This window comes from Halichondria panicea, chromosome 15 (assembly GCF_963675165.1).
Source record: "Halichondria panicea chromosome 15, odHalPani1.1, whole genome shotgun sequence".
Taxonomy (NCBI): Eukaryota; Metazoa; Porifera; class Demospongiae; order Suberitida; family Halichondriidae; genus Halichondria; species Halichondria panicea.
The window spans coordinates 416,198-430,803 of NC_087391.1; the positions used below are offsets into that span (position 1 = coordinate 416,198).

The 14,606-nt window shown below is 42.4% G+C and overlaps 2 protein-coding genes across 4 annotated transcripts; both read right to left on the reverse strand.

The window, feature by feature from the left end:
* Positions 1-325: 325 nt before the first annotated feature.
* On the reverse strand, positions 326-8,358 carry LOC135348619 (uncharacterized). Its single transcript, XM_064546893.1, has 10 exons — positions 8,147-8,358; positions 7,392-8,004; positions 3,857-3,983; positions 2,938-3,096; positions 2,641-2,691; positions 1,651-2,427; positions 1,325-1,480; positions 1,149-1,205; positions 902-1,026; positions 326-547 (listed from the first exon to the last, which is right to left on the reverse strand). The coding sequence occupies exons 1-10, from the start codon at positions 8,348-8,350 to the stop codon at positions 519-521; spliced, it is 2,298 nt and encodes a 765-aa protein (XP_064402963.1). The 5' UTR covers positions 8,351-8,358; the 3' UTR covers positions 326-518.
* An 82-nt stretch (positions 8,359-8,440) lies between these two features.
* LOC135348625 (spastin-like) lies at positions 8,441-14,584 on the reverse strand. Of its 3 annotated transcripts, none has more exons than XM_064546905.1 (18): positions 14,451-14,584; positions 14,111-14,392; positions 13,705-13,788; positions 13,479-13,574; positions 12,615-12,730; positions 12,289-12,392; positions 12,206-12,234; positions 12,080-12,144; positions 11,930-12,004; positions 11,664-11,735; positions 11,511-11,586; positions 11,191-11,282; positions 10,831-10,910; positions 10,300-10,342; positions 10,155-10,234; positions 9,898-9,968; positions 9,159-9,199; positions 8,441-8,719 (listed from the first exon to the last, which is right to left on the reverse strand). In XM_064546905.1, the coding sequence occupies exons 2-18, from the start codon at positions 14,244-14,246 to the stop codon at positions 8,600-8,602; spliced, it is 1,380 nt and encodes a 459-aa protein (XP_064402975.1). In that variant the 5' UTR covers positions 14,247-14,392; positions 14,451-14,584; the 3' UTR covers positions 8,441-8,599. The 3 variants fall into 3 exon arrangements, with proteins under 3 accessions (XP_064402975.1, XP_064402974.1, XP_064402976.1); XM_064546904.1 differs by having other exon boundaries at positions 14,111-14,250; positions 14,451-14,583; XM_064546906.1 differs by having other exon boundaries at positions 13,491-13,574; positions 14,111-14,250; positions 14,451-14,582.
* Positions 14,585-14,606: the final 22 nt, after the last annotated feature.

Genomic DNA, 14,606 nt, shown 5'->3' on the forward strand with positions numbered 1-14,606 from the left:
TATATAATATCTATTGAGAAGAAAAGACTTGTGTACATGCATATTGTTATCTATATTGTTATTTTGTGGCTTACCAGGCCCTCAAGAAAAGATGACTCTGCCAGGAGAATATTTTTTTATTCTTGTATATACTTATTATTATATTACTTATTCTTGTAGATAACAGACATAGCCTCGATTCCAGGCCTTATCGGCCTTGAATCGAGGCTAGAACAGACACAGTTAGCCTCGATTCCAATTGTTTAGGCCTTGAGAAGGAGGCTAAGACACAGTCAGCTTTACGTATCCCTCGTGCGGCTACGCCTCGAGGCATAATTAGCAACACTTATTATTCAGTATTGACAACATGAACACAACAAATTAAAACACAATAGATAGATGAAATGGTGACACGTAATTATTAATACTGTTTGAGTGACATGGTGCCAGAGATTGAGAGGCTCTATATAGAAGTACACAACACAACACAACACATGCAGCTAGCTCAGTTCATTGTTCCAATTCGGACAATCATTAGATTAGACAATGGTTTCCACTCGTAGACTCCCTGCAGAGGAAACACAGTAATGAGTAATCCAGTCTATAAACATAATAGCCATAGGCATAATTATACCGTATTACTATAGAGTTTTGCGAGCATCAAACATTTGCAAACTTTGCGATGGTTGATCAGTTTGCAACAATAAAATCCTAAAATAATTATTACTATTAAATACACACGATCCTTGCCAGAACGCAATAGTTAGATCGCAATGGGTCAAATTTTCTGCTGATTTGGCTCATTCGCAAAGGTTTTTCACCAGCAAAACATTCTAGTAATACGGTAGCAGTTGCCCTGGCGACTATGTAATTAAAAGCAACATTTTTGGAGGTGTAAATGGCTCTAGGTTCATGCACTTACGTGGTTGGATGGTACGGCTACTGGTCCCAGACTTGAAGGTAGCTGCTGATGCAGCACTAGAGCATCGTACAGTGCAGCTGTTACTCATTACACTATGACAGGCACTCGTGGTTGGTTGGTGGGTACTGTGCGTGGGTAATAGCAGAAATGATTATAAATTACCAGTCTTTAAAAACATAATTATGATCGAAACACAATTATTGTTTACAAGGTCTGACTTCAGTTAGGGTATGCAAAGTGTACTTACTTTGTATTGAAGTACACAGAGTTGGATGGACAGGACTCTCCAGCCATTGCACGAGATCTGTGGAAACAGAGTCAACATTATAGTCAAGAACTGCAAATTAACACTTTATAGCAAACAGTCAAGAAGTATAAACGCATGTGGACAACACTGTGGCTCTTTATTATCCGTTTTCTTACCTCACGTCCAGCTTGATGGGATCAGAGGAATTGGTTGGACAGGCTATCCGTGCTCGGTAGGTCATTGCTCCATTCACACTGCTGTGGGCCACGTCATTCACGTAGATACGGTAACCGAGGATGAAGAACCCATTACTGCATCCTTTAGAATTACGACTGTAGAAAAAGAATAAGTACTTTAATCAATGGTACTTTTTCTTTCTTTTTTACATTCAAGTTATAGGTAGCATACAAAAGTAGCTGATTGTAGCTAATGACAATTAACCTACAGCTGTACATGTATGAGTGAATATGCAGGAAAAGTTTGAATAATGAAGTGTCCTTACCTAGCAGGAGTCCACTCCAGAATAAGCCACCTCCTCTCCTCAGGGTCTTGTTTCACTGACAGCTGCTCGGGTGCTTCAGGCTTTTTTTGTTTCATTCTTAACAACCTCCCTCTTGATGTTCGACCATCAATCTCGTTAGTGCTACTCATTAATCTCCGTGCAGGTGACAATTCCATTGGCTCATTGATGATCGTATCACTAGCTGCCAAACAACTGAGCTCTGTGGACCCGGCACGACTAGTTCTGTTGCTAGGACATAGTGTACTGCTGAGAGAGAGTTTAGCATGTTGTTCACTGAGACTTGATCTTGTGAGGGTGTGGAAGCCGTCGTCAGAGGCAGAGTGTACGTTACTGAGGTGTGTGGAGATGGAGTGGGTGGAGTGGGCGTCAGTGTGCTGACTATAGTAAGAGAAAGACGGTGTTTGTTGTTTCACGTACGGACTGGCTGGGAAATCAGTGACGATACCACTTGTATGGCTACTTGCATTGCTACGAGTGTCTTCACATCCACTGTCCATGAGGTGGGCGGGAATATCTACATCAGACTCCGCCCATTTATTGTAGCCCACTCGGGCAAAGTGTACGTGGTGACTCGGTGACTCGGAGCTGCGCTCGGATAATCCTTGAATTCCATTGGCTAGCGTGTGAGCGTCCGTCTGTGAAATATGTCCGTTGAGTAGCCATGACTCGACTCGAGCTGCTTTAGATTTACTCTCCTTCTCTTGTTCGACTCTTGTCTTGTTCAAGTGTGCTTGCTTAGAGGGCCTCCTACAATGCCTGTGATGACAGAGAAAGCACACATATATAAATCCAATTTTAGCAGCTCTATAGAGAGATTTAATATGTTCTTCAATCGATCACCACTAAGCAACAGCTTGACAGTACATGCATGCTACATACATGCCCTCTTGGTTCCAGCTAAGATGATTATGAGGTTCAGTGAATACTTGACTAACACTAATCCACTAATCTTGAGTGAGCTGTGCTTACCTATACTTGAGAGGTGTGGAGAGGAGAGAGTTGCAGTGGTTGGTATGAGTGCTGTAATTAGTGGAAGGTAAACATGAACAACTGTATGACTGTGGTATTGTATCAGGTTACCAGTCATACACAAACACATTGTGAAGAGCTAAAAATAGCCATCGTCTCTCGATGTTATTATAATTTGCTATGATACAAGCAAGCAAGCCATAACTTTTGCACAACAAATAAACAAGCCAAACTATTAGCCACAACAAATTTTAACAGTTAGATGCTCGTACGGAGAGAGATATGACGCCCACTCACCATACTTGCACTGTGTACTCTTGTCCCTCCTCCAGTTGGTCTCCTAGCAACTCGGCCTGAGAGGAGAGACTTCCACTCACATTGACCCTCAATCTCTTGTCCAGGTGAACCTTGTACCCCAGCACAGTGTGACCATGGTTACTATCATCACCATCCAGCCTGCAGGGAGTGAGTCAATAACATAATAAAAATAGTGCTGAAATTTATAAAATTGCTCCGAAAGCCATTTTTGGGCAATTTCACTGAGTACAGCTTTATTGTTGAAACATCAGAACCCCACTATATTTGCAACTGAACCTTATGGTGAACCCGCCCACACAGACAATACAAGGCTGCCTTAGTGACGTATGCTTGCACTTGATTATACCGGTACTTTTATAAAGGTGCCAATTATACATAATAACTCAGGTAGTTAAAGCTAGAGCAACACCATCTTGTATGGATCCCCCCCAATTCCAAGAAGACACAACACAAGCACACGCGATAACAGCAGAGCAAATAGTTTGACACACAGTGTCAGCCATAACTAGGTCTCACATGTACATGCATACATCTTCCCAACGCCACAATACTTTCAACTAGATACAGAGGGGTGCCAATTGTTTAGCCTAAGGGCTCCTGGTTACCTAGTCAACTATCTCTATTCAGCAACAAGGTAATGTTATTCACGTGTGTCAAGCATCAGCTTGTTCATTAGTCAGAGCTTTTGTTGACAAATCTCTAGTCAAAATAATGGATTTCCCGAAAATGACAAAACAGTTTTAATTTATAATCAAGATCCTTTCATAATGAATGTACCAGTGCTAGCTTGGTGGATTGCATTCTGTATGCTACAACAAAAAGGGAGATTCAATTTCTGTTCTGTACGTTATTCTGTTTTTCTCACTATAACTTATAAGTAATATTACTCGTTGCTTACCTAACAGGGTTCCAGAGAACGTAGATGCCTCCCTCTGTGATGCTTGGCTGCACAGTCACACCAGTGGGGGGGTCTGGTAGACACACCCCCTCATCATCAGTCAGTCGAACAGGGACCACCTCACGCTCTGGTAGGGAATATCATACCATAAAGTGTATAGTTACATATAATGAGGATTAATACATCTGTATGTACGTTTGCTAGCTGTATACGTACTAATATAAAATGATTCCCCAGAGGGCCTAGAAATACTACCCAGCAGTAAAACTAATTTAGAGGCTGGCTGTGAACAGATGATTGCTCTAATACTCAGAGGAATTGACTGACTAACAGTGATATAGGAGTATCCATTGCTGCTCAGACTATAATATAATAAGAGAAAGCGGCTGGTGTCTGTATAAAGTGCTTATCTCCCGCTATGAATATCACAATAAACCAAATGCAGACATAGCTATTGAGTTTTTCGCTGTCATATTTCATATTCATAATTAATTTAAGTGGATAAAAATCTTCTAAACACAACAACAGAGTTGATCTTGTTGTGCCCCTAAGGCAGTGAGAAGTGGCTATATGACAGAGCCCTCCTCTTTACTGATATACATATCTGACCAGCTAGCAATACATACACGGCTGACTGTGTTCACACACATAGAGACATCATTAAATCTCTTTGAAGGAAGTCGTATTTAAACCTGCTAAATGTACCAGAACAGGTAACACAACTAGATACATTGTGTCAGGCCGAGTGCACGCACGAATCACTACATGATTATCAAAACCGTTTTGTATTTGAATATTTGGAATCTGAAGTGCCCTGAGGGGATTCTTGAAACAAATAATAATTATTATAGCTCATTGCATGTTTATTGTTTTAATGATGACTAAGTGTGTGATTGATGCCGTTTCATTGCCGCCACTTTCAATATTGTCTCAGTATGACCAATAGATACACAATAGCCAGCCATTAGAAGTTAATGCATCCATGCTTATATAGTACATGCTTATATAGTTCTACAAATTGAAACACACTATATCAGAGCTGTGTTTGTTACATGAATGGCCGGCCAACACCGCGTACATTATTCTGTATAATTATAGTGACAGGCAATCCAATAGTTAATCACAGTTACTGACTAAATACTGTTACATAAAACTGTTACCACAATGATGTCTCCCCCATGCAGCATCAAACTCTACAGCAACTGCACACACTGCACAAGTGCCTGATTACAATAGATCCCTCCACATAAAAGGATTGTCTGCAGCCTCCACTGTGTAAGAACAAGCCCCTAGGCTATAGGAAGCTCAGAGACAGCCTAAGTCCCCCCACACACACTTCCCCAGTGTGGTTAGACCTAGCTCTGATTACCCATCAATCTGACCAGACTCCCTAAAACAGAAGCCTCATTCCCAGAGCTTTAATAACTTTTGAAGTTGTTTATTATAGTCTGAGAGAACTTCCTACTCACTTTCACTACATGTTCAAACGCCCATGCAGTTTTGTTTTGTGATAGCTATGCATAGTGGGACATGAATAGTTGGAATCCATGGCAGTTACGATACAATGAACATAACACAGCCTCCCACTGTTGTTGGTGATATGGTTACAAGAGACGTGCACACATTGACACGGATACTGCAACCAACTAATAACTTAAGGAATTTAGAGAACTGCTTGCTGGGCATATTATCTGACAACAAATGGAGTTGATACGGTTTAAACAAGGGCAGAGAGCTGTAGGATCAATAGCACACTGACACACAATATAGGTATAAGGTTGACAGATTATATACATTTATATCAACACTGACAATGGCAGGTTAATATACTAATTGAGAGCTGCAGTTATAGGGCCATGCATACCGCGGTACCGTACGCATTATGAGTTGATAGTGAATATGACAACAAAAGAATGAAACACACATTATAAGGCATGGTGAGTCAGAGAGAAGGGTGTGTGTAGTTGTGTCTAATTATAGGGTAGGAATTGTATGACACAGATAATCGATATGACAACGAATGGAGAGTCAGCTGCTGAGACAGCAAGTTGCTACTATGTACACATCTTAAGAAAGCTATAGCGTGAGAACAAGATCACCAAAACAATGCCTGGAATCGATGGAATTCGTTCACATTATATTTAATCATGAGATATTTGGCACACTAGAATGCTTCAAGGCAGCGGTGGCAACATGGCCCAAGGGGCTCTCGTGTAATGATATTCATAGGCAAGCAGCTGAAGGTATTGTGAGATATAAGGAAATATGTTATTATCACAAGACAGCAAGGGGGGGGGGCAGTACTGCACATGTGACCGTCATGGATATCAAATCACAATGCTAGCACCGGTGAATTTCTAGATATAGACACATTGTCTACAGAGAGACAGTCAACAAAATATTTCGCATAATAGTACATACTACATATATAATTTAAGGGATCCTCAGGTAATGTTTTGTAACCTACAATGACAATTATTGATTGATAAACTGATGACATTATGGCCGGATGACTGAACTTATTACCGTGACATTCAAAGCATGCAATGAGACTACTTGTTTGGGTCACCACTAATCATTCGCTAGTTTAAGAAATTAGGGGGAGGGCTAGCCTTCGATATGCAATAAGTGCAAGTTAACAGAATAATAAGAACTCAACCACAACTTGGGGGTGCATGATCAAGCTCTATTCAAAGGACTCCTAAACCAGAGAGCTCTACAAAAGAGCAAGCATCACCTAATGTAACAGAATCTCACAGGCTCAAACAGGTAGCTGCTGGCTTTTGGTTAATCTCAGACAATAGTACGTTTGTCCAACAACACATTGTTTACTTGTGTACTGTCTAATTTAACTTGGCAAGGCTCGAGAAGAACTAACCTAAATTCCTACTTTGGAATTGTCCAGCACTGAATAGGTCAAAGGATCTTCCGTTTGTTAATTTAACACTATTCACGTCATAAGTGCCAAATCGGAAATATGGGACCCCTAAGCTATGTTGCTATAGAAACCAGGAGAAGAACCAGACTGGGTGAAAGCAGAGTACTACAAAATATTAAATAAACTGTCACTTGGACTGGTACAGATATATACTGTTCAAGTTTAATGGCCCGTGGGTGATTCTCTTGGGTAAATCATGGCGTGTAAAAGAACCAGAGTGGGTGAAAGCAGAGTACTACAAAATATTAAATAAACTGTCACTTGGACTGGTACAGATATATACTGTTCAAGTTTAATGGCCCGTGGGTGATTCTCTTGGGTAAATCATGGCGTGTAATAGAGCACCTTTGTAGAGGCTATGGGATAAAGGCAGTCAGACTCCTGTCCTAATTTAGCCAGATATAATTGAACTGAAATGGGTCGATAATCAAGTTGTTTCCCAGCTACTACAATCGATTGAAGTGAACCCACACATCCCCCTAACTACATACATGAGCATCCACGCAAGCCTACTGCAGCCAAGCTCTCTATTCAAGCTCTTGTCTGCTATGCAGAATCACACAGACAGACTATGTATGTACATGCAGTGATACTCACCTTTCCTTGGTGGAGGAGGTGGCGGCATTTTGACAATGGTCTCTGCAATTTTGAGCAATTTTTCAACATTTTCGTCTTCAGAATGCAGTTCCAAATCGTCCATTCCGTCAGTTTGATCTTCAGCGAGTGAGGGTCCATTACCCGAGTCACTAGCACAGAGCAGAATCTTGTCACAGGGGGCAGGTACTACGGCTGGTCTTAGGGATGGGCTTTCTTTTCTAGCAATTTTATCACAAGCACGTTGTGTTCGCTCCAAACTTTGACTAACTTCTTCCAATTGTGAGAGTAATCGTTCCATGTCCGGAAAATTGCATTTGCGTTCGATAAGAGATGGTACTGAAGATCCAAACACTTCCTTGTATTGACAATACGGGTCTGTTTTCGTCGTTCTGGAACCATCTGTTCTCTGACGATACGAGCGGGATTGAGGGACTGGTATGCGTAGAGTGACTAGTGGATTGGTGTGTGGTAGGGGGGTTGCAATCAGCTGCACTATGTGACTGGACTCCTGCAAGATCTCTGATACACTGGCTATGGGTGAACAGGGTGGGAACGAGAATCGTAGTGATATGGACGTCTGCTGGGGGACACCAAGCAACTGCTTCACTGCCTCCTGTGGGAATAGAAAAAAAAACTGCAGCATGAAAGAGAGCTTACAACCTCAGGCTATAGCCCATTATTCACTATTAATTTGGCTATATACACCCTAGCTGCATGCACTGGGATTAGCTACATGTATCTGTGCATGGTCTCACCTTAAAGAGAGACCAGGACTTGTGTTTCTCGCTGCAGGGAATATCAGGGAAACCCTCTATAGACAAACACCCTCCTTTAGTGTTGAGCAGGACTCCATGGGAACTGGTGCAGTTGGCTGCAGCAATGAGGCTCTTCTGTTGTGCTGTGGAGTCCACTTGCAGAAAATGTGGGACATACTTGATAAATAGCACTTTAGACGACATGGTTTATAGAATGGACAGTACTAGCTAGCTAATAACTTAGATATCTAGATTGCTGTTTCATGCACAAATTTAAAGACTGCCATGTGCAACTGGTTTTATTGAAATTTAACTTCCTCAAAACAAGGATGTGGTCGTTTACAATAATTATTAGCTCAAAAAGGACAAGTGAAATGATAACATACACACACACTGAAACTTGGAGATAATAAAACAATAAATCATGTGGGGATTAAGCTGTGACTCTATTCACTAAGAGGATACTCCATACAGAGTGTTCCACTGCTCTAGAGTAGTGATGAGGTCCTTGGCCACACTCGGTCGGATGGTTCGCATGGACAGCTGGAAATCATTGAGACCAATTGGCCTCACCTAAGAGTGAAGAGAGACTGGTAATACGTGTACAGTATAGTATGTATAGTGTGGACCATAGTTATACAGTACAAGTGTATTATACACAGTTCACTACTCATGACTGTACTGTTGTATTGTTGAACTTGTCAATATAGGACACCAGAAAATAAATAATTATATCAAAGGCATGTAGGGGAACATCATAATAGTACCGTATAGCGGGTAATTTTCGTGGGGTAAAATATTCGTTATTTTCGTGGGCAGGCTGACCTCCACGAAATTTTAACGTAAGCGTGGCTTATCGTAACCCACGAGACTAAACGAAATTTTTACTCACCGTTTCTCAAGTTGAACGAATTTTTTACCCCACGAAACTTACCTACTATACGGTATTGTGTGGTGGAGTGTCAAACAGAGTGTGTGTACTGAGTTATCAAGTGGACACATGTGAACAAACCTGGTTGGCTGGAACACTCTTGAGGGCATTGAAGTCCAGTTCTGTATATCAGGAAACAGGATAGAAAACAAAAGGTTTCTAAGTATAGTACTGTACATTGTGTTAGTTCTGACCTAAAACAGCCCCAGGCTTATCAATTGTTAAAAATAGCCTGGGGCAAAACTGAAAGTCCCTGGGAGAGCCAGGTCATGGGGTGACCACAATGGGGGCCAAAAACAACCTATCAGATTAATAATGACACTATACAGAACTATAATTATCTGAAAACTAGGTCTGTGTATTTAGCCTGCAAGGGGAGACCACCATTAACCTGGAACCACTTGTAAGGTCAACCACAGTGTTTACCAGGCAGCACTGTAAGCACTGTTGCCCCTTGAAAGCCAACTGTCAATGACATCGTGGAAAACTAACAGCCCTGGAAATGGGACCTACACTGTCAGTGTATATACAGTTACACTAACTGTCCATGTACACACAGCACATCCACCCCTCACAGTTGCCTTATTAGATAGTACAATACACTCACGGCTTAAATTGCTTCCTAAGTTGGAGATTGGAGTTGTGTATACTTTAAAACGTAATGTACTCTATAATTAAATATGGGCTGCCCCTGCCAGAATCAAGTCACCATAGAGACACACAAAAAAAGATTGACTATAATAATTTTACTTCAGTAGGTGTTGAGCTGGTACTAACGTGGGAGGTTGCTAAGAGTTGCTGGCCGACAGCCAAAGCTCACCTCTGATTGGTCCAAGGGAAGCGTCCTTAGCTAGTGCAGTGAGGTCACTCCCAGAGTAACCATCCGTCATACTGTGTGGGCGTGTGTGATGTCATATGATGTCACAATCCGATCAAAATCAAGTTGAGTAAACTACGTAGCTACAAGCACACTGAATGACCTCCATATATGGATATATCAATTATCGTGAGCAGTTAACCTTTAAGAAGTTGGCTTTGATACAAAGTAGTTATGTCATTAACATTGTCCGTGCCCACCTTGCTAGCTTGTTGAGCTGGTCTTCAGACAGCAAGTTGTGGTGTTTGGATATAAGCTTCCTCAGGACACTCTTTCTAGCCTAGAGGAGAAATATAATTATTGATCTTGTTGTCCTGGAAACAGCTAGTGACCCTCCACTCTCACCTCTTTCCCAGGCAGTGGAATATATATCCTCTTCTCAAATCGTCTGTGGAAATAGGTTTTTAACAGAAAATCAGACACGCAGAAAATGAAACTAATTATCTTGGCACCATCAGCTAGAGGAACATGTACATGATGACATCACTGTAACGCACTTAACAACATAGCATCTTTGAAGGCCATAACTTTACTTTCGTTGGTCAATAACGTTAATTTTAAGAGGCCTGTCAGATGATGTAAAAGTCTATTTTGAGCCTGTTTTTGACTATTTAATTATATGGCCGATGGCCGAATGTGGGTCATTATGGCCATTCCAATTTTGAGATTTGAGTTTACCATCTGAACGGACTCCTTCTAAGCTTTAAGAAAATCGCTGAATTTGGATCATCATGCAGAACTCTAGTTACAGAGCAGATTATAGTAATTTTAAAATGAAGGAGATCGACGTACATGTAGCGTTAAATAGATACTGGTTCGAGATGTTTGCATAGTAGAACATTCTAGAGAGGTTATAATTGGAGTAGTTAGCCTAACCTGAGAGCAGCGTCGTCCAGCTCTTGCGGTCTGTTGGTGGCGGCCATTACCAGGATCCTCTCTCCCTCCTGTGTGTGCATCTGAGGGGAGGAGGGGCACATCATGTTTCATTGCTGACATACATGTACCAATAAGGTCAGTGATGATCGAGTCATTCTAATATTGCTGTAACACTAACTACAGTACGACTGTGATACAACACACTAGTGGATACTGTACATAAAACTAGTAAACTGCTCAGCCTCTACTAGGTTCACCAATCACACACACATACATGCCTCTACAATGGGTGCCCATTAGAATTGCAGCTAGTGAATTTAATAGTACAACGTAAAACTATTCTGCTATCAGTATACTCACTCCATCAAAGCTCTGGAGGAACTCGTTCTTGATCCTCCTCATTGCATCGTGTTCAGAGCCACCTCTCTTACTCAGTAGAGCATCAACTTCATCTGAGGAGGGGGGTGGGGGGTGAGACTATTGTAATGAGCATACAGTGTGTACCAGAGCTCTGACACACACTGCAGTGTACCATGGGATATAATAAACCTAAGGGAGACCATAAAGCAAGATTGAGACTAGGAGGGGTCAAGGTAATGTAATGTGTACACTAGAGATAAGAGTATGGACCTCCCCTAGAGACAGACCACAATGGCTGGACTCCACACACACACACACACCTAGGAATATGATGGAGGGTTGTAGCTCTCTGGCTAAAGCAAACATGGTCTTCACCAGCTTCTCACCATCTCCAACCTGGGGGGGGAGGCACAGGGGGGGGGGGCACAGGTGAACTAACTCTTTGGAATAGATAGTTAATGAGAGGGGCTTACCCATTTTGAGGTGAGAGAAGCGGCACTGATGTTAAAGAACTTAGCCTGAGATTCGTGAGCAACAGCTTTGGCCTGCAGTGGGTGTGGTCAGTGCTTGGTATATATACCATTGGGTCAATACTGCGTTATTACAGATGCATGTAAGTACACATTGAAAGCTATGGCTGCTCAAATTAGTGGTTTCAACTAGAGCCATACAAAGAGCAAGAGCCCTTGAGGGTTTGTGAGGACACACAAGGACAAGACAGCCATATTCACTCACACACCAACATTGTCTTCCCATTCCCAGGTGGTCCAAACAGTAGCATGCCTCTAGCAGGGGACCTCAGGCCAGTGAACAACTGTGTTGGTGGGGGGGGGGGGGGGGGTAAATTTAACGTTCTACATAGGAGCTCTTTTTGCCTCCGTAAGTTTACCTCTGGTCGCAGTGCTGGTAGGATGACGATTTCTTGTAAGGTTCTTTTTGGTAGCTCAAGACCAACTGGTGGACAAGAAGCAACTCTAAAATGTGTCCTGACATCATTATCTCTATGGTAACCTACCTACGTCATCCCAGGTCACTGTCAGCTCACTGAAAATTAACACGACCATTTGATATAATTATAATACCGAGTACAATACTTACCCCTGGTCTACAATTTCATCCAATATCTTATCAGCCAGTTGATGGTCGATGCCCTTTATATGACTCACTCTAGGCTTTCCCATCACAGGATTCTTTGCAGGTTTCTGCAGTGTGGGTGCGAGATTATAGTCAACAAGAATTAATACCAGTGTGGGTGCGAGACTATATTCAACAGAACTAACACCAGTGTGGGTGCGAGACTATATTCTAACACCAGTGTGGGTGCGAGACTATATAGTCAGCAAACAATCTACTATCAATTATAGGGGGACAATATTCACTGGGAGAGGCTCAAGAATCATCCTGCGACAGAATCTTTCCCTCACCTTCTTGTTGGTTGGTTCTCTGGGTGGTGTGATTTTGTGCACTCTAAGAGAGGCGGTGGGTTGGAGGTGTGGTCTCTTAGCCTCCAGGGAAACCCCCTTCAAGGCACCACCTTGTACTGTACAGGAGAGAAGAAGTCAAAGAGGGAGATTATAGTCACACAATACGTGCACGATTGATTAACACACACAAGTACAACACTGAATAAGACTCACTCTGATCACTACCGCATAGCGGGTATTTTCGAGGGTACAAACTTTCGCGGAATAGCAGCCTTTTGCAGCATGCATGCATGCAATATTAAATTCGTGGGTATAAATGTTCGCGGTACATGCTTAATAGCGAGCGAAAACCGGGAACATTTATACCCTCGAAGTATACCCGCTATATTCAGTACCAGAGAGCACACAATAATATACTAACGCCCACACACATATAACTCACGCCCACACAATGACGTACTGCCACTATAACTCACGCCCACACAATGACGTATCACCACTATATAACTAACGCCCACACAATGACGTATCACCACTATAACTAACGCCCACACAATGACGTATCACCACTATAACTCACGCCCACACAATGACGTATCACCACTATAACTAACGCCCACACAATGACGTATCACCACTATAACTCACGCCCACACAATGACGTATCACCACTATAACTAACGCCCACACAATGACGTACCACCACTATAACTCACGCCCACACAATGACGTATCACCACTATAACTAACGCCCACACAATGACGTACCACCACTATAACTAACGCCCACACAATGACGTACCACCACTATAACTCACGCCCACACAATGACGTACTGCCACTATAATTATGTATATAACTCACAAATGAACTCACGGAGAACATTAACTCTGTCTCTAGCCATCTCTAGATTACTGATCATCCTCTCCTTCAGTTTCTCAGCCTTCTCCTGGTCCTCACCTGAGCACCATGGAAACAATCTGTATATAATCTGTGCTCATGGCTTAAATGGCTTCCACTCAAATTTAGGCAGAAGATGGTCAAAAATACAGATTCTAAAAAAGCATGACTCAGCTATTATATCACTCACCCACTTCATACACGTCACATGCAATCCCCTCCTCCAGAGCAGCCACGCCCCTAGAGTAGTAGTCAATAGCATCCGTCGGCTCTCCTGTACCCGGCAAATGCGTGGTCAGACATGTACGATATTGCTTTACACTGGCTGTATCTCCATAGTTTAGTGCATTACATAACACCCTTGCACAAATAAGAGAACTTCCTTCATACAATACTATAATAATACACGGTCCCCCCCCACACACACACTACACGCCCACACACACACACACACACACACACACGCACACACACACACACACACACTACACCCCTACACACACACACACACACACACACACACACACACACACACACACACACACACACACACACACACTACACCCCTAAACACACACACACACACACACACATACCTTTCCCCGATTCATCAATCTCCAACGCCACAGAGAGAAAGTCGTACGCTCTCTTGTGATATTCTCTGAGTGCAAGGTACGAGGCTGGACCACCTCCTCTTGACCTCCCTGGTGACACTGAAGTACCCGTAGCCATCTCACTGCGACCAACGATAGATATGTACCAGCTCAAACAAGTTCATAGGAGCATGAATAAGTAGCCAGTGCAGCTGACAGTTTATATAATAGGGTCACATGTGCAGTTTAGTTCCAATTGGGCTTCTGCTTGCTCAGCATATGCAACTATACAAAAGTCATATGACACAGAAGACACACACTTCACATGATACTGGCCCCTCACCTGGTGTTCTAATTATCAGCTCTACACGGTCAGTGGCTATGGTGAAAAGGAGATCAAAGCCAGACTGCAATTTTGTCTACAGGATAAATAATTGTTTGCTGAGTCAGCTATGAAGCCATGCCCACTTGGAATAGATGGGCGTGACCCTACCTGCTT

Excerpts from the sequence above, each read along its gene's own strand:
- LOC135348619 (XM_064546893.1), bottom strand. The coding sequence starts at position 8,350 with ATGTCGTCTAAAGTGCTATTTATCAAGTATGTCCCACATTTTCTGCAA. Across the intron at positions 3,984-7,391 it reads ACCTCCTCCACCAAGGAAAG|AGCGTGAGGTGGTCCCTGTT; the intron begins GTGAGTATCACT and ends ATTCCCTACCAG. Across the intron at positions 548-901 it reads TAGCCGTACCATCCAACCAC|GGAGTCTACGAGTGGAAACC; the intron begins GTAAGTGCATGA and ends TTTCCTCTGCAG.
- LOC135348625 (XM_064546905.1), bottom strand. The coding sequence starts at position 14,246 with ATGGCTACGGGTACTTCAGTGTCACCAGGGAGGTCAAGAGGAGGTGGT. Across the intron at positions 10,911-11,190 it reads TCCTCCAGAGCTTTGATGGA|ATGCACACACAGGAGGGAGA; the intron begins GTGAGTATACTG and ends TCCTCCCCTCAG. Across the intron at positions 10,235-10,299 it reads TTCCACTGCCTGGGAAAGAG|GCTAGAAAGAGTGTCCTGAG; the intron begins GTGAGAGTGGAG and ends TTTCTCCTCTAG.